The sequence below is a fragment of the Gossypium arboreum genome, chromosome 11 (genome assembly GCF_025698485.1).
Source record: "Gossypium arboreum isolate Shixiya-1 chromosome 11, ASM2569848v2, whole genome shotgun sequence".
Classification (NCBI taxonomy): domain Eukaryota; kingdom Viridiplantae; phylum Streptophyta; class Magnoliopsida; order Malvales; family Malvaceae; genus Gossypium; species Gossypium arboreum.
Genome location: NC_069080.1, coordinates 79,147,131 through 79,167,210, shown reverse-complemented (window position 1 = coordinate 79,167,210; position 20,080 = coordinate 79,147,131). Strand labels below are relative to the sequence as shown.

Sequence of the window (20,080 nt, the reverse complement as noted above, 5' to 3'; positions counted from 1 at the left end):
CCTGGTTCCTATATTGTTAAGGTGAAAAGATGGATAGATGGATAGGTGAACGCCACACCAAGATTGGTGATAAGTTCAAACAAGACGATTGAAGCCACTAGCACAAGCCAGATAAGTCTTTCGAAACTTGTACAAGATATGAGAGGAAGCAACCTCACAAGAACAAATGTTCATTAACAATTTGGAAAAAGTCCCTTACAATTGAAGAAAACAAATACTTATAGGCACATAAATGACCATTCAAATTAAGCATCTAGGTGTTCACACAATAATAAAAACGTTCACACTAATGTATTAAAATAGTTCATAAATTCGGCAGATTCATGAACTAGTTGAATGGACACTTTCTTCCCCCTAAGTGTGTGCATGAATGCTTAATCATAAAGAAAGGCTTCAAGTGACTTGTATGTGCACCAAAGGTTGCATTCATCTCCTTGGGACGTTCATGCACTTGTATGGAACATGTATCCTCATAATTAAACTCTTTAATAGCATGTAGGTTCATAAATGGCAGCATGAACCTAGTAAATTCGTTCTCCCCTTTGTGCATACACTTAATTCAATCAATGTGTTGAATTATTGAGTTAGTTCCTTCCTTTGGACGTTCTTGAACCCATCCATGCATGTGTAGTAGCTTATAGGTCAATTCAAAGTGTGAACAGCTACTTCTTGGCGAATAAGTGCCTTGGAAAGTTAGGAGACAGCCACCATACATGCACTTAAGCCATTCATGCATTCTATCATCCCATGCATTTGATCCATTCATGGACTAGCCTTTAATGTCCATATATGCATTCGACACATGCATGAATTTGTAGAAACATTGCATCTAGCCGTACATGCACCAGCATTTAATACTTCTTCATTCATGAGTGTGGAATGCCCAAAAGAGATGTTTCTTCATCCATACATTGTACCGCCCAAAGGAATGTACCTACATGAAATAAACAAGTCATTAAGACATCTCATGAACACTCATAAATTGGCATGATGTGAACACATTAATGTCATGCATTAATTCGCTATGTGAACATAATCAATTTATATAATGACAATGACATATTAATAACAAATATTAATATAAGACAAGTTTAATGCTTAAATGAATATGTGCAAATTTTTATTTAATGTATTAAAGACAAAATCGAGTTTAAACTAAAATGAACTAAGCTTTAGCTCGTGAGCTAAAGTTGAGCTGAGGCTAAACTCCTAAGCTGAAGTTGAGCTAAGGTTTAGCTCGTGAGTTGAAAGTGAGCTAGGAGTGAGCTTGGTTTAGCTCAGGCAAGATGGATTGAGCTCGAATAAGCTGGATTTGAGCTGGACGGAGCTCGTGGAGCTGGAAACGAGCTTGGATCAGCTTGCCAACATGTCATTACTCGGCTTGACAAACTTGTTCGATAAAGTTCGCGGGGCGTGCTCGTATCATTCCCCCCCTCTGTTAGGCGACTTGTCCTCAAGTCGAGCTGTTTGTCCATGGGAGAACTTTGACTCATGCATGGTTTTCCTCGGTCAAATGGGATGGAAGATGTCACACAAACCTGAAAAATTCTTACCACAGCCAATAAAAAGAAACTCAAAGGAGTCAGATTCAAATGTGTTCGATAGTTCATAAAAAATTCATTCAATCGAACATATGCCAAAAATCTCAATTGGACAAAGCAAGCATATGTAAATTTATCAAAGAGTTTCGTTAGACCATCGTTGCAAACATGAAGACTAAGTTGGATCAAGGGATAATTGGTTGTAAACGATGCCAGGCACTTAAACACATTATTCGTCATCCAAAACATTTCAATATGTTTATTCAAAAATAACAATTCATGGGAATGTACACGCAAAGTGTACCATGGCCAATTGGAAACTAAATCACTCTTTCGCTTATTAACAACATGATTTGTGTAATCACTTTCCAACACAAACGGATTACTACTAGGCCAAAGACAACAATCAATCACAACAAGGTACAAACAATTTCCAAACATCAAACCATCAAAAAGATTTTCAACAACATTTGAATAGAGTAAAGGTATTTGAAAATTTTCATAAACTTTACCTTGTCGATCTTGAAGAGAAGAAAATTTAGGATCGGTTTTACCTTTTTCAAATAAGATAAATCTTTGCTCTTCGGAAAGATAATGTAAAACAAACCTTTTACCTCGATCAACTTGGGTTGGTGACGAAGCACCATGACAGCTCGTGCTTTTTAAAGGGTTACATTCACAAAAATGTAAAAGGTTAGTTTCAATAGGAGGTATGGACTGAAAAGAAAAAAAAAATCATCGTTGAAATTTGATTCAAGTCCCAAAGCATAAGTCGATCTTACCTTCTCAAAATGGAACGAAAATTTCAAATGTGGCCAAACAAGGTGATTAGTAAACGAATCAAAATTGAAACCCAAATCATTGAATTTCACCTTCTTATCAAAAGTTCAAACATCAAGCAAACATAATTTGAATGCAAATGATGCCAAGTGCTTAATGTTTCCATAAAATGAATTCATGTAGCAAATACACCAGGCTTGAACACACGAACTTGATTAGGAATTCCAACAAGCAACATATTAGAAGAAGATATAATCAACTCACCACACGAATTATATTTCACTAGTTTAAACACACATGTTGAATTGACAAAACCGAGCATACCAATATGCAAAGGTTCATGCTTCAAGAGTATCAATCGGGAATGTAAATCACTACATGGAAATTTCGCACAAAAACTCAAAGATTGTTCATGAAGAACACAATTGCACATATCATGTGAAGATCTTTTAACATAGATGCCAAACAAAGAATTTTTAGAGAACATGCAACTTTTCAAACCACAGATTTATCACAAATCAATTGAGCAGGCATATTTAAACATAAAGATTTAACACATGAATTCAAAAAGTTCGCATGGTCAAACACATCAGAATTTTTAAGTGACAGACTTTGATCAAACACATTCAAAATTCGCGTAGAGAAAACTAATCCAATGTTGTCAACAAATTTGCCAATGTAGTAATCGTCATAAAAAAACTGTATATGGCACCTTTTAAAACAAAATCGTTAACAACAGTAAGTGAACAAAAATTAGCCAAATCAAGTGACTTTGATTCGATAAACAAAGAATCCTTACCTTCCTTACCTTCGATCGCAAGTGGGTGGTTGTCATTCGCAAATTTACCTTTTTCGAACAACCTAAAACACCTCTCATTTGGAAGGTAATGTAGATGGAATTGGTCGCACAAACTTCTAGGAACCTGAAAAGTTAACTCACAAGAAGATCGAACAGGTGGGTTAGTAGAAATAATCCTCACTTGCTCACTTGTTTTCTCACTCGATTCTTTTTCTTCTGAATCACTCGTTTCTTTTGTTTCAATTTCTTTTTCATCTTCTTCTTCACTCTCAAATTTCTTTTCGTTCTCTTTTTCAATCTCATTTTCTTTTTCATTTTCCTTTTACTTTTCAAAGGCTTTTTCAAATTCTCTCAAGATTCACTCATTTTCTCTCCTACTTGCCTCTTGCCTCTCTTTTCTTTTTATTTCATTTTCTTTTTCTTCTTTTTCTTTTTCTTTTCTTTTCTTTATTTTCTCTTTATAAGAATATACAAAAGAACGATGAGAATACAAATCTTGTTCAAAAGATGAAGAACTATTTGCGTATGATTCACAATCAAAACTTCGTGAAGAATACTCCGAGTAAGTTTTCTTTGAAGATCTAGTAGGAGTATGTCTTTTTCTTCGAACGCCACCTTGGAATGAATCAAAATCGTAATCGACTTCTCGTCTTCTCAAATTTCTTGATGAAAAGGACTTTTGATCGAAGTCACTTCTCGAATTCGTTGATGAATATGAGTCATAGTATGAATCTCTTTGTCTCGATGTAGATGGCGAAAAGGAGTCACAATTGGAACTTTTTTTCAGGTCGGGGGTATATCTCCGTGGGGTTCTTGGTTCCGTTTTATGACTTGAAGAAACTCGATCACTTTGGTATCGTTTAGTCGCCATTCTTCGCATTTCTTGAACCAAGTATTGGTATTCCGATTCGGTGAACTCTTCGCGTGACATGATTTTTGTTGCTAAAAAGAAAATGTTACATCACAAAACAAAAAAAAATAAAAAATTAAGTACCTCACCACAAACCTCACAATTTCGCTTGGAAAGAAGAAGAAAAAAAGGTGTCACTCCCGCTCGTGTTTACCCTCGTTTGGCTTTTACCTCCACTCGAATGATCTCACTCGCTCTAGCCTTTTACCACTCAAGCTTACTCTCGTAACCTTGTATTTTGTTTCTTTCGGCTTGTCTTGGTGCCTTGGGGTCGGTTTCAAGATGGTTACAAAGGTTAGAATGTCACGGTGTATGGGTAGGCTAAAAGAAAAATAGTCTTTGGTGTAGTGTGGCATTTTGGAATGGGGTGCAAAGTTGATGAAAAGAACACTTTGTCGATCGGGTCAAAATATAAACAACAGAAGAACTTGATCACTTCACTTTTTTTTTATAATTTTCGTTTTTTTTTTTGTCTTTTTTTTTAATACTTCACAATATCACTATTATAAGAGAGAGAACGAAAATTACAACTTGAATTTTTTTTTTAATTCAAATATTTTTTCCCAACGAACCTAGTTTGATCTTGATACGAACATCAGCGCCTCTCGATTTACAAGCTCTGATACCAAATGATGTGATCCGGCTCGGGATGATGAGTCAAATTCACTTTGTTGCCCGATCGTCATTCGAGAGAGTCGTTCGTGCTTCGGGTTTTAGAACTAGAAGTGAATGAAAAGATACGGGTAAGCGGAAGGTTTCAAAGTAGGGTGAATTTAGTAATAGGTTCGATTTAGTAGCAAAGATGGATGATGAAAATGGCTCGGTTTGGAATAACAAGAAAATAATTTGAAGGATGGGAATGGAAAACGAACTTAACGTCAGGAATGATTCAACACTAAGAAGTGTCACCCCGGTTCCTATATTGTTAAGGTGAAAAGATGGATAGATGGATAGGTGAACGCCACACCAAGATTGGTGATAAGTTCAAACAAGACGATTGACACCACTAGCACAAGCCAGATAAGTCTTTCGAAACTTGTACAAGATATGAGAGGAAGCAACCTCACAAGAACAAATGTTCATTAACAATTTGGCAAAAGTCCCTTACAATTGAAGAAACAAATACTTATAGGCACATAGATGACCATTCAAATTTGGCATCTAGGTGTTCACACAATAATAAAAACGTTCACACTAATGTATTAAAATAGTTCATAAATTCGGCAGATTCATGAACTAGTTGAATGGACACTTTCTTCCCCCTAAGTGTGTGCATGAATGCTTAATCATAAAGAAAGGCTTCAAGTGACTTGTATGTGCACCAAAGGTTGCATTCATCTCCTTGGGACGTTCATGCACTTGTATGGAACATGTATCCTCATAAATAAACTCTTTAATAGCATGTAGGTTCATAAATGGCAGCATGAACCTAGTAAATTCGTTCTCACCTTTGTGCATACACTTAATTCAATCAATGTGTTGAATTATTGAGTTAGTTCCTTCCTTTGGACGTTCTTGAACCCATCCATGCATGTGTAGTAGCTTATAGGTCAATTCAAAGTGTGAACAGCTACTTCTTGGCTGAATAAGTGCCTTGGAAAGTTAGGAGACAGCCACTATACATGCACTTAAGCCATTCATGCATTCTATCATCCCATGCATTTGATCCATTCATGGACTAGCCTTTAATGTCCATATATGCATTCGACACATGCGTGAATTTGTAGAAACATTGCATCTAGCCGTACATGTACCAGCATTTAATACTTCTTCATTCATGAGTGTGGAATGCCCAAAAGAGATGTTTCTTCATCCATACATTGTACCGTCCAAAGGAATGTACCTACATGAAATAAACAAGTCATTAAGACATCTGATGAACACTCATAAATTCGGCATGATGTGAACACATTAATGTCATGCATTAATTCGGCTATGTGAACATAATCAATTTATATAATGACAATGACATTTTAATAACAAATATTAATATAAGACAAGTTTAATGCTTAAATGAATATGTGCAAATTTTTATTTAATGTATTAAAGACAAAACCGAGTTTAAACTAAAATGAGCTAAGCTTTAGCTCGTGAGCTAAAGTTGAGCTGAGGCTAAAATCCTAAGCTGAAGTTGAGCTAAGGTTTAGCTCGTGAGTTGAAAGTGAGCTAGGAGTGAGCTCGGTTTAGCTCAGGCAAGATGGATTAAGCTCGAATAAGCTGGATTTGAGCTGGACGGAGCTCGTGGAGCTGGAAACGAGCTTGGATCAGCTTGCCAACATGTCATTGCTCGGCTTGACAGACTTGTTCGATAAAGTGATCGAATCAAGGCATACATCTCTTTGTCGTACACCGGATAATTGAGGGAAGCGCCACTTAATTTCTCACTGAAGTATGCCACCGATCTCCGTCTTGGGTCAACACAGCCCCGATCCCTACACCTGAGGCGTCACACTCAATTTCAAATGTTTTAGTAAAATCTGGAAGGGACAATAGAGGAGCTTTCACAAGACATTCTTTAATCAAATTAAATGAACGTTCTTGATCTTCAGACCAGTGAAATGCGGAGTTTTTCTTAATCACGCTTGTTAAGGGTGCTGCAATGGTACTAAAGTTGGGCACAAATAGACGGTAGAAGCTAGCCAATCCATGGAAGCTTCGAACTTGGCTAATGTTGTCGAACGCGGCCATTCTTGAATCGCTTGAACTTTTTCTTGATCCACCTCCAAACCATTGGCACTCACGACATAACCTAAAAACACAACTTTATCAGTGCAAAATGAACACTTTTTGAGATTAGCATACAATACCTCTTTTCGTAAAGTTTCCAACACCGCTCCTAAATGTGGTACGTGCTCCTCTAAAGTTTTACTGTAGACCAAGATATCGTCAAAGTATACAACACAAAATTTACGAATAAACGCACGTAATACATGGTTCATCAATCTCATAAAAGTGCTGGGAGCATTTGTAAGGCTGAATGGCATTACCAACCATTCGTACAAATCCAATTTCGTTTTGAAGGCCGTCTTCCATTCATCGCCTTCCCGCATTCGTATTTGATGATAGCCACTTTTAAGATCGATTTTCATGAAAATCTGGGCTCCACTTAATTCGTCAAGCATGTCGTCAAGACGGGGTATCGGGTGTCGATACTTGATGGTGATTTTGTTGATGGCGCGACAATCCACGCACATCCACCACGACCCATCTTTCTTGGGTACAAGCAGCACCGGCACTGCACAGGGACTTAAGCTCTCTCGGATGTATCCTTTGTCTAGGAGTTCAGTAATTTTCTTTTTCAATTCCTTCGTTTCTTCGGGATTACTCCAATAAGCAGGACGGTTGGGTAGTGCAGCTCTGGGTACTAAGTCTATTTGATGTTCGATGCCTCGGATAGGGGGCAGCCCACTTGGTATTTCGTCCGAAAATATGTCTTCAAATTCCTGAATCAAAGACAATACAAAAGCAGGCAAGTTTTCAGGTAACTCGTTAGTATTCAACAATGCCTCCTTGTACATAAATACATACATAGGCTGTCTCAAAAACATCGCTCGCTGGATATCACTAACCCTTGCAAACACACTCATTTTTCCACTTTCTTTTTCCTCTCCACTTTTTACTTGTTTTTGTTTCTTTTCATTTTCTCTAGCATTTTTAGTCTTTTCTCTCTTTTTTTCCTTAACTTTCTTGATACGATCGCGACCTGGAGTGCATCAAGTTCGAGCAAGGACTCAATGGTGCTGCCTCAAGGACCAATTATGCGAGCTCGAGCTAAGCAATTCAAGGAGGCCGTTTCGGCCTTAGTTAATCAAGTGTGGGGTGAGGCTTTGGTTGGAGAAATAGATCGAGTTGGGACCAGCTTAATAAAGTGTCCTTGCAACATTTTGCAAACTAATTTCAGCTCAATTTCCGCTCCTTGAACCCGTTCCAACTAAATTGAACTTTTATTTATTTCTTTTAGCTTTGCATTTAGTTTGCATTTTAATACTTGCATTTAAGCCTCTTAGAATAAATGAGTTGCTGATCATTAATACAACTCATCTTAGTTTAATAAATGAGTTGCTGGTCATTAATACAACTCATCTTAGTTTAATTAAATGAGTTTATTTAATGAATTTAATTTAATGAGTTGCTTCTTGGTGCATGAGTTAAAGTTCATTAAATACTTCTTTTAATTAACTAGTTGTTGGAATAAATGATGCATAAGTGTGTGTTCATTTATTTACGTAGTTGTTAATTTGTTTAAAGTTTAATAATTGAATAAATGTGACAGTTACATATGTTTTAATTGCAGGTGACTTTTCAATTCACAAAGGCTGTTACATATTCAATAAAGGAGACTTTTCAAGTTATTTTGGTTACAAAAGAGGGGGCTGTTATAAAGGAAGCATTAAGCATCATTAAAAGAGAGTTTAAAGGAGCATTTCATGTCCTTTAAAATCTGGTAGCAGCTTGTTCAAATACCCCAACGTTTTTTTTGCTACTTAATGGACAATTTATGCATTGCAAATTTCATTAAAGTGGCTGGAGTCTATTCAACTAGCCAAAAGGAAAATCAAGAGTCATTTTTCAAGCCTTTAAGGACATTAATTCAGCTAGTTAAAGAGAGGAGTTATTGACTCTAGAATTTCGAAAGTCTTTGATTTATAATTATGATACGAATAGCCTCGGGGAGAGTCGAGTCGTATGCTGAGTTGCCCGATCGTCTACGAGAAAGTATCGTTCAATTCACTTTTGAAATGAAGTTGATGGAAAAAAATAGGACGGAAACTATGTATAATGGTTCTATGATGGTTTATGGATAAGAATAATATGAATATTTGGCTAAATTGGATGGGAAAGTGAAAGAAGTAAATAGATGATGGATATGGAAGAAAAGGGTTCTTAAAAGCAAGCACGAACCAATATTAGAAAATATCGGCCCAAAATGCTTATAGGCTTTCAAGGTGAAGGATGAAAGTGATAAACCTCGACCCACTACTTAGCAAAGTAGGAACCTCGGTATATGGGTGAACGCCACACTATTTGATAGTGATAAGTTCGGGATAGTGAAGAATGTGGTTGACGCCACTAGGCTTCCTAGATAAGCCAACGAAGTCCTCAACGAAATATGAGAGAAAGAAATCTCACAAATTCCATAAAAGTTTAACAAAGTTTCATTAAGTGAAAGTCTAACCTCTTACAAATGAAATAACATATATTTATAGCCTAAATAAAAGTAGCTGAATGGACAAGCTTAGAAGCTAAGAAATTCGGCCATAAACACCTAGATAATTCTAGAAGAAAAATCATGAATATCCATGAATGTGCAGCCCTTTATTGTTCCATCATCCCCCTTGGTCGAATGAAGCTTTAATGCACCTTGAATACTTGAATGGTTAGCTTGAAAATGCATGGATCATGCATGAAACGTCCCAATGTATGTTCCTCCATAAATTCGGTCCATGAACCTTCAAAACATGAACATTAAATAGCCCCTACTTGCATGAACGTCTCCAATACATGTACTCCCTTAAACCATTGAACCTCAATTCTACATGCACCTCTTCATACATTGCACCAAGCCCTACATGAAATAAACAAGTCATTAAGACATCTCATGAACACTCATAAATTAGGCATGATGTGAACACATTAATATGTCATTGTCATTATATAAATTGATTATGTTCACATAGCCGAATTAATGCATGACATTAATGTGTTCACATCATGCCTAATTTATGAGTGTTCATGAGATGTCTTAATGACTTGTTTATTTCATGTAGGGCTTGGTAAAGTGCTATTAAAGGGCTAATAGTAAAGTGCTATTAAAGGGCTAATTTGATACGAGCACGCCCCGCGAACTTCATCGAACAAGCCTGTCAAGCCGAGCATTGACATGTTGGCAAGCTGATCCAAGCTCATTTCCAGCTCCACTAGCTCCGTCCAGCTCAAATCCAGCTTATTCAAGCTCAATCCAACTTGCCTGAGCTAAACCGAGCTCACTCCTAGCTCATATTCAGCTCACGAGCTAAACCTTAGCTCAGCTTCAGCTTAGGAGTTTAATCTCAGCTCAACTTTAGCTCACGAGCTAAAGCTTAGCTCATTTTAATTTAACTCCATTTTGTCTTTAATGCATTAAATAAAATTTGTACATATTTATTTAAGCATTAAACTTGTCTTATATTAATATTTGTTATTAATATGTCATAGATATCACATAACTTAAATGTGTTCACATTGTGCTGAATTTATGTGTGTTCACATGATGTCTTATGAATTGTTTTATTTCTTGTAGGTACAATGCTCATGGATCGCAATGAATGCTTGAAGAAACATCTCTTTGGACATCCCACATGCATGAATGAACAACATTTAATTAGGTGCATGTATGACCAGATTCAAGGTGTTTACAAGTTCATGTATTTGCCAAATACATGAATGCACAAAATACATGAATGCTTGGGTTCAAATGCACATTCGGTTACATGAATGATGAAGATTCATGCATGAATGTATCTAGAAGATCCAATCCCTTTGGACAGTACACATGCATGCATGGAAGGAAATTAATGCCAGTTCATGTAGGGCTTGGTGCAATGTATGAAGAGGTGCATGTAGAATTGAGGTTCAATGGACGACATTTAAGGGAGTACATGTACTGGAGACGTTCATGCAAGTAGGGGCTATTTAATGTTCATGTTTTGAAGGTTCATGGACCAAATTTATGGAGGAACATACATTGGGACGTTTCATGCATGATCCATGCATTTTCAAGCTAACCATTCAAGTATTCAAGGTGTATTAAAGCTTCATTCGGCCAAGGGGGATGATGGAACATTAAAGGGCTGCACATTCATGGATATTCATGATTTTTCTTCTAGAATTATCTAGGTGTTTATGGTCGAATTTCTTAACTTCTAAGCTTGTCCATTCAGCTACTTTTATTTAGGCTATAAATATATGTTATTTCATTTGTAAGAGGTTAGACTTTTCACTTAATGAAACTTTGTTAAACTTTTATGGAATTTGTGAGATTTCTTTCTCTCATATTTCGTTGAGGACTTCGTTGGCTTATCTAGGAAGCCTAGTGGCGTCAACCCTGTTCTTCACTATCCCTAACTTATCACTATCAAATAGTGTGGCGTTCACCCATATACCGAGGTTCCTACTTTGCTAAGTAGCGGGTCGAGGTTTATCACTTTCATCCTTCACCTTGAAAGCCTATAAGCATTTTGGGCCGATATTTTCTAATATTGGTTCGTGCTTGCTTTTAAGAACCCTTTTCTTCCATATCCATCATCTATTTACTTCTTTCACTTTCCCATCCAATTTAGCCGAATATTCATATTATTCTTATCCATAAACCATCATAGAACCATTATACATAGTTTCCGTCCTATTTTTTTCCATCAACTTCATTTCAAAAGTGAATTGAACGATACTTTCTCGTAGACGATCGGGCAACTCAGCATACGACTCGACTCTCCCCGAGGCGGTTTGTATCATCTGGTATCAGAGCTACTTAAAATGAGAAGCTTAGACGTTCGAAGCGGAGCATTCCCGAGGTAGGGTCAGAAAAAAAAAAGTATAGAAAAAAAATTTTTGTATACCGAAGTTTTCTTATTTCGATTAGTTTGTTATTGTTGCTATAAAAACAAAAATCTACGCAGCCGAAGAAAAAAAAATCGTGTACAAAAGTGATTTTATTGTATTTAGCTTGTCGATATAGTACAACAAAAAAAAGTTATACAAGTTAAAAAAAATCAAAAAAAAAATTCCACAAAAAAATTGAAATAAAAAAAATCAAAAAAAAAAAGGAAAAGAGTGATTTATGCAAATCAATTGATACTTGATCGTCAAGCTTTGATCTGATATAGTTCCCGACCCTTCTTCTATTCTACTCTCCTTAATTCGCCACATTTTTTTTCTTGCCCAATTCCCTGTTCTTTCAGCCAACCTTAAACCTATACGCGTCTCCCTTGTTACCCTATTGAAACCGACCCCTAAGCCTACGATAAAGCCTTGGCAAGTCCGACTACAAAGTTGCGAGAGAAAAGATTGAGAGGTAAAAGGCACGAGCGAGTGAGATCATTCGAGCGGAGGTAAAAGCCAAACGAGTGTAAACACGAGCGGGAGTGACACCTTTTCCTTCTTCTTTCCGAGTGAAATTGTGAGGTTTGTGGTGAGGTACTTAAATTTTTTTTTATTTTGTTTTGTGATCTAACATTTTCTTTTTAGCAACAAAAATCATGTCACGCGAAGAGTTCACCGAATTGGAATACCAATACTTGGTTCAAGAAATGCGAAGAATGGCGACTAAACGAGACCAAAGTGATCGAGTTTCTTCAAGTCATAAAACGGAACCAAGAAACCCACTTGCAATTGAAGGTAAGAAAGGTAAGGATTCCTTATTTATTGATTCGAGGCCGTTTGAATACAAAGTTGCTCATATAGATTTTTATGGCCTTATTTTTGAAAATCTTCCATCTTTTGATTTGGTTAATTACTGTTCACATACTAATGTTAACGATGTTGTTTCAAAAGATGTCATGAAGATTCCGTCTTATGACATGTTTTATAATGACAATTTTGTTGATTCTGTTGGATTGGTTCATCCTGTGCCAATTGAGAATGTGTGTGATAGCAGTTTTTCACGTTTTGATTTGTTTGATTATAAAAATTCTTTGAATTCATCTTTCTGTTTAAACGTGCCTATTCAAATGATTTGTGATGGATTTGAATTTCTGAAAGGTTGCATGAACACAACTTCTTTGCTCGATATATGCGTTAAAAGATTTTTGCATGAAGTAATTGATCTGTTTGACTTTGTTCTTCAAGATAAATCTCTGAAATTTTGTGCAAGATTTCCATGCTTTGATCTATCTATTCGAGTAGAAATTACGATGCAAAATTGTTCGAGTATTTGCATATTTAAGTTTCCTTTGATTTACTTGCATGATAACATGTTGCATCGTTTCTTTGGTGATAAAATGAATATGCTTGGTTGTGCCAATTTTCAAGTCTAATTGAACGAGTGAAATTTGAATCATGCGATGAGTTGATTATATTTTCCTTATTTAACATGTTGCCTGCTAAATCAAATGATCAAGTTCATGTGTTCAAGCCTGGTATTTGCTACATGAATTCATTTTATGGAAACATTAAGCACTTTGCATCATTTACAATCAAAATATGTTTGCTTGATGTTCAAAATTTTGATAAGAAGGTGAAATTCAATGATTTGGGTTTCAATTTTGATTCATTTATTAATCACCTTGTTTGGCCACATCTGAAATTTTCGTTTCATTTCGAGAAGGTAAGCCAAGCTATGTTTTTGGAATTGAATCAAATTTCCATGGTAACTTTCCTTTTCCATTTAAGTCCATAGTTTTCGATAATACTAACCATTCTCATTTTGTGAATTCCACCCTCGAGGAGCAAGACATGTCATGGTGCGTCACCACCTATTCAAATTTATCGGAGTAATAGGTTTGTCTTCGTTATCTATCCAAAGAGAGAAGATTCATTTTGACCGAGAAAGGTAAACCCAATCCTCAATTGTCTTCTCTTCATATTCGTCAAGGTAAGTCATCGAAAATTTTCAAATATCTTTGCTCAATTCGATTGAAGTTGAAAATTCCATTGATTTGTTGTTTGGAAATTATTTATACTGTGATGTGATGGATTTTTCCTTTTGGCATTGTAATGATGTGATTATTATGTTGGAATTTGGAGACAACCCTTATGTTGTTCAAAACGAAAGAAAGAGTTAGCATACCTTTGGCTATGGCATACCTTGCATGAGCAAGACAAAGGACCAAATGAGTTGCTATATTCAATTAAAAAATTAAAAGGTTTTGGATGAGGAATAATGTGTTTAAGTGCCTGCCATCATTTTCAACCAATTATCCCTTGATCCAACTTAGTTTTCATGTTTGCAACGATGGTCTAACGAAACTCTTCGATAAATTTACGTATGCTTGCTTTGACCAATTGAGATTTTTGGCATATGTTCGATTGAATGAATTTTTTATGAACTATCGAACACATTTGAATCTGACTCCTTTGAGTTTCTTTTTACTGGCTGTGGTAAGAATTTTTCATGTTTGTGTGACATCTTCCATCCCATTTGATCGAGGAAAGCCATGCACGAGTCAAAGTTCTCCCATGGACAAACAGCTCGACTTGAGGACAAGTCGCCTAAAGAGGGAGGATGATACGAGCACGCCCATGAACTTCATCGAACAAAGCTGTCAAGCGAGCATTGACATGTTGGCAAGCTGATCCAAGCTCGTTCCAGCTCCACTAGCTCAGTCGGCTCAAATCCGACATTCGAGCTCAATCCAACTTGCTGAGCTAAAGCAAGCTCACTCTAGCTCATATTCAGCTCACGAGCTAAACCTTGCTCGACTTGACTTAGGAGTTTAATCTCGGCTCAACTTTAGCTCACGAGCTAAAGCTTAGCTCATTTTAGTTTAACTTCGGTTTTGTCTTTAATGCATTAAATAAAATTTGCACATATTTATTTAAGCATTAAACTTGTCTTATATTAATATTTGTTATTGATATGTCATAGATATCACATAACTTAAATGTGTTCACATTGTGCTGAATTTATGTGTGTTCACATGATATCTTATGAATTGTTTTATTTCTTGTAGGTACAATGCTCATGGACGGCGTAATGAATGCTTGAAGAAACATCTCTTTTGGACATCCCACATGCATGAATGAACAACATTTAATTAGGTGCATGTATGACCAGATTCAAGGTGTTTACAAGTTCATGTATTTGCCAAAAACATGAATGCACAAAATACATGAATGCTTGGGTTCAAATGCACATTCGGTTACATGAATGATGAAGATTCATGCATGAATGTATCTAGAAGATCCAATCCCTTTGGACGGTACACATGCATGCATGGAAGGAAATTAATGCAAGTTCATGTAGGGCTTGGTGCAATGTATGAAGAGGTGCATGTAGAATTGAGGTTCAATGGTTTAAGGGAGTACATGTACTGGAGACGTTCATGCAAGTAGGGGCTATTTAATGTTCATGTTTTGAAGGTTCATGGACCTAATTTATGGAGGAACATACATTGGGACGTTTCATGAGCATTGTACCTACAAGAAATAAAACAATTCATAAGATATCATGTGAACACACATAAATTCAGCACAATGTGAACACATTTAAGTTATGTGATATCTATGACATATCAATAACAAATATTAATATAAGACAAGTTTAATGCTTAAATAAATATGTGCAAATTTTATTTAATGCATTAAAGACAAAACCGAAGTTAAACTAAAATGAGCTAAGCTTTAGCTCGTGAGCTAAAGTTGAGCCGAGATTAAACTCCTAAGTCAAGTCGAGCAAGGTTTAGCTCGTGAGCTGAATATGAGCTAGGAGTGAGCTCTGCTTAGCTCAGCAAGTTGGATTGAGCTCAATAAGCTGGATTTGAGCTGGACTTGAGCTAGTGGAGCTGGAAACGAGCTTGGATCAGCTTGCCAACATGTCAATGCTCGGCTTGACAGGCTTGTTCGATGAAGTTCGCGGGACGTGCTCGTATCAAATTAGCCCTTTAATAGCACTTTACTATGTGACCATTCGGCTAGCTCATTTTAGCCTTATAAATTCTTGTAACCAAGCCTTTTGGGGACACTACTTTTTGGACATTTTTGAATGATATTCTGCCAAATTTGTGAGGCAAACTTTTCTCTGTTTTCTTTCAAAGATTTGTTGGCTACCTAGTGTTCTAGTTGTGTCATCCATTTTCTTTATTGAAAATTGAACTTATCACTACTCGTAGTGTGGCGTTCAAACATACCAAGGTTCCTACTTTGCTAAGTAGCGGGTCGAGGTTCTCATATTCTCCATTCGACCACCTTGAAAACTTATAAACATTTGGGTCAATATTTTCTAATATTGGTTCGTGTCTGTTTTCGAGATCATTTTCATTTCCATTCCAATCCAACTTTTCGTTTCATTATAACCAAACCTACAAAAACTTTGTTAAACATCCTTTTGAACAAATCTAATGCTACTTCTTCGTAGACGATCGGGCAAACTCACATACGACTCGACTCACCCTGAGGCGGATCGTATCATTTCTCTTTTGCACTCTTTTCTTTTTCTCTCACTTGTTCCACTGAAAGTTTAAGTTTTTGTTGATCCTCGTACACTTGCTTCGGAGTGAGGGGTGCAAGTGTCACGTTCTTGCCAAGATATTTGAAGGAGTATCTATTAGTGTAACCATCATGCATCACCCGTCGGTCGAACTGCCATGGTCGTCCTAGAAGTAAATGGCCCGCGTGCATCGGCACTACATCGCATAATACTTCATCAGAATACTTCCCCATGCTAAAGGACACTAGGACTTGTTTTGTCACTTTGAGTTCACCGCCATCGTTAAGCCACTGAAGCTTGTATGGATTCGGGTGCTTGGTAGTTGATAGCCCCAACTTTTCTACCATGAGGGTGCTTGCCACGTTTGTGCAACTCCCTCCATCGATTATGATGCTACACACTTTCCCTTGCACTTGACATCTCGAATGAAAAATGTTCTCACGTTGTTGTTCATCTTCCACACTTTGAAGACTTAGGCTTCGCTTGACGACGAGTAACTCACCTTCAACAGGTTGTTCTAAGTCCTCCTTGACTTTAGAATTCGATTCAGGCTCGTTCTCTTCCTCGTCCTCCGTTTCAATCTCGCCGTCGGCCCTTATCACCATGGTACGTCTATTCGGGCACTGACTCGCTATATGTCCACGACCAAAACAGTTGAAGCACTTTATGTCCCTTGAATGGGCGGTGGAACTTTCAGGAGCCTTACCTTTACTTGACTCAGCAATAGGCTTATTCGCCTTAGATATTGTTGAGGAATCCTTCGTTCGATTTGTTGGAAAGCCCTTGCTTGTGCTTTGGCCCCATTTAGAAGGAATGGTGTTAGGATAGGCTCGGGTGGTACCTTTTTGCTTCAACTGCTTCTCCACTTTGATAGCCATGTGGACCATGTCCACAACCTCAATGTAATGTTGTAGTTCTACAACATTTGCAATCTCTCGATTAAGTCCCGCTAGAAAGCGAGCCATTGTGGCTTCTCGATCTTCTTGTATATCGGTATGGATCATAGCCACTTCCATTTCTTTATAATAATCTTCCACACTCTTCGTCCCTTGGATGAGATTTTGGAGTTTTTGATGCAACTCCCGATGATAGTAGGATGGAATGAATCGTTGTCGCATAACCGCCTTCATTTCGGTCCAAATGGAAATGGGATGTGATGTGATCGCGCCCCATGGTTCAGCTAGTTCGAGCGAGGATTCTATGGTGCTACTACAAGGTCCTGTTACTCGAGCTCGAGCTAAGAAGTTTAAGGAGTCCATCACAGCTTTTGTAGCTCAACTTTGGATGGAAACGCCATTAGGACGCTCCGAGAAAGCTGATTCCAGTTCCTTGAACTCACCATGCAACTACCTGCAAGTCCAGCTCAACTCATCGAGCTCGCCACCAGCTCACTTTCAGTTCCCCAGCTCGGGTCCAGCTCACTACCAGCTCATGGGTCCAAGTCCAGCTCGGTTTTAGCTCATGAGTTGAATTCTAGCTCATGAAGACTACTTTGACTTCATTTGACTGCTATTAAATTTTTATTTAATAAGTTCATTAATTAGTTAATTAATAAACCACATATTAAATTTAGTTCACATTTTTTTTATTAAATATGTCTTAAAAGTGTTTATTGATATTAATTAAATTGTCATAACCGAATTTAATGTTTACATTTGTGTTCACATTAGCTTGAATTAATTTTGTTCACATTTTCTTGTAGAAACTCAATGGATGTATGGAGCTTGAAGCAACATGTCTTTTGGAGGGTGCATGGACGGCTAAGATGCATGAATCGGTGGAATGCATGAATGGCAAGGTACATTAATTCCAAAGGTTCATGAATGACCAAGAGCCATGAATGTTGTGCTACCTCTTCATCTACACAAGTGACTATTCGGTCAAAGGGACATAATACATGTATGAGATGGTTGGCCGAATGACTTCCTCCATGAACCTCTACATTCCGTTCACATTGTGTTCACACAACAAGTCCTTTTGGTTCACCATGTTCATACCTATGGACTCTTCAGGTTACGGCATTCACACCTATTTTGGCCCTTGGAGTTACACCATTTAATTCATGATTTTTGGCTAAAGGTTGCCACTTAATTGCTTCATTAAACAAGGGAGGCCGAACCTAGCAAGTGTCCTTTGGAGCTTCATTCATTCACTTGTCATTTCTTAAACATGAAGCATTCACAATTCATTTTCCATAGCAGAATCTAGTCATGCACATTAAGGATTAATTTTCTAGAATTTTCTTTTACTTAATTTGTAAGCATGAAAAGCCATTCGGCTTATAAATACTTGTTATTTTTTTTCATGTAAAGAACATTTGAGACTTTTGTTAATGTTATGCTGCCGAATTTGTTAGGCAAAACTTTTTCTCAAATTTCGTTCAAAGATTCGATTAGCTTCCTAGCGTCTAGTGTGTCAACCATTGTTCTTTGTCGAAACCGAACTTATCACTACTCGTAGTGTGGCGTTCAAACATACCAAGGTTCCTATCTTGTTAGATAGTGGGTCGAGGTTTTTATTTACCAATTCCAAACCGAACTAAAAGAGCTTATAAACAACAGGTCGATACCAAATCAGAATTGGTTCTTGTTTGCACTTTTTATTCAACCCCATTTCTCCATTTACCAATTGTACCTAAACCGACTATTCCATGATGCGATCCCGGTCGCATCATGTTTCGGTACATCTCGACTACATCGAGATTGGCCTAAACTCGAGGTGCCCAAATGCAAAATGAGACCTTTAAATTCATTTATGCTGTTGGAATAAAGACTTGATTTATCTTAGTTACTTTAGTCTTTAATTATGTCTTATTTATTAAATACATATTTTAATTATGACATGCATTATGTGTTCTGCATTTAATAAAGTCATACATTATGTGACTCCGATGTTAGTTTAAGTCAGCTTCATTAAATTAAGTCTTGCATTAAGTAACTCATTTGTTCATTTAGTTTGCATTTTAAACCATGCATTTAAGCATGTTAGTTTAATAAATGAGTTGCTGGACATTTATTCAACTCATCTTAGTTTAATTAATAAGTGTTTTTGTTGAACTTTATTTAATAGTTGCTTCTTTAAATAATCTAGTTCCTAGGATAATTTATTGATGCATGAATTTAAGTTCATTTAATAATGCTTCTCTTAATTAAACTTGTTGCTGGAATAAATGATGCATAAGTGTTAGTTCATTTATTTAAGTTAGTTGTTAATTTGTTTTAAGCTTAATAAATGATTAAATGTGACGGTTACATGTGTTAATTGCAGGTGACTTTTTAGCTCCCATCTATTATTATTAAAGGCTGTTATGCATTCAATAATGTGACTTTTCAAGAGATTTCGATTCTGAAAGAGAGGGTTGTTACAAAGAGGCTTTAAATATCATTAAGAAGTTGTTTCTATCAATTAAAGGAGAGCATTATTCTTCTTTAAATTAGGCAGCAACTTTGTTTCATCTTCCATAACCGTTTGCTTCATGAGTAATCACTAAATGCATTCAATTCTCCATCAAAGAAGCTGGTGTCTTTTGGTTGCTCATGGAGACTTCAAAAGACTTTGAAAGCAACTTAATTGAAGAAGTAAATCAAATTGAAGGCTGGAGTTACTTGGAATAGAATTTCTATAGTTGTGACTTTTCATTAGGCCTCATTATTAGCTTCATTAAAAGTGACCTTTCAGCTAGCTTTCCTTTTGACACTATAAATTCATGTAACCAGCCTTTTGAAGGAAACTACTTTTTGGAATATTTTTGTTAATGATATTCGCCAAATTTGTGAGGCAAACTTTTCTCTTTTGCTCAAAGATTTGTTGGCTACCTAGTGTTCTAGTTGTGTCATCCATTTTCTTTGTTGAAAACCGAACTTATCACTACTCGTAGTGTGGCGTTCAAACATGCCAAGGTTCCTACTTTGCTAAGTAGTAGGTCGAGG

The 20,080-nt window shown here is 36.7% G+C and overlaps 1 protein-coding gene across 1 annotated transcript; it reads right to left on the bottom strand.

The window, feature by feature from the left end:
• Positions 1 to 6,615: 6,615 nt before the first annotated feature.
• Positions 6,616 to 17,167, bottom strand: LOC128283892 (uncharacterized). The gene is made up of 2 exons (XM_053021310.1): positions 16,166 to 17,167; positions 6,616 to 7,473 (listed from the first exon to the last, which is right to left on the bottom strand). Exons 1-2 carry the CDS (start codon positions 17,165 to 17,167, stop codon positions 6,616 to 6,618), a joined length of 1,860 nt encoding a protein of 619 aa, XP_052877270.1.
• Between the last annotated feature and the right edge of the window lie 2,913 nt (positions 17,168 to 20,080).

Excerpts from the sequence above, each read along its gene's own strand:
- LOC128283892 (XM_053021310.1), bottom strand. The coding sequence starts at position 17,167 with ATGGAAGTGGCTATGATCCATACCGATATACAAGAAGATCGAGAAGCC. Across the intron at positions 7,474-16,165 it reads TTAAACTTTCAGTGGAACAA|GAATTTGAAGACATATTTTC; the intron begins GTGAGAGAAAAA and ends TCTTTGATTCAG.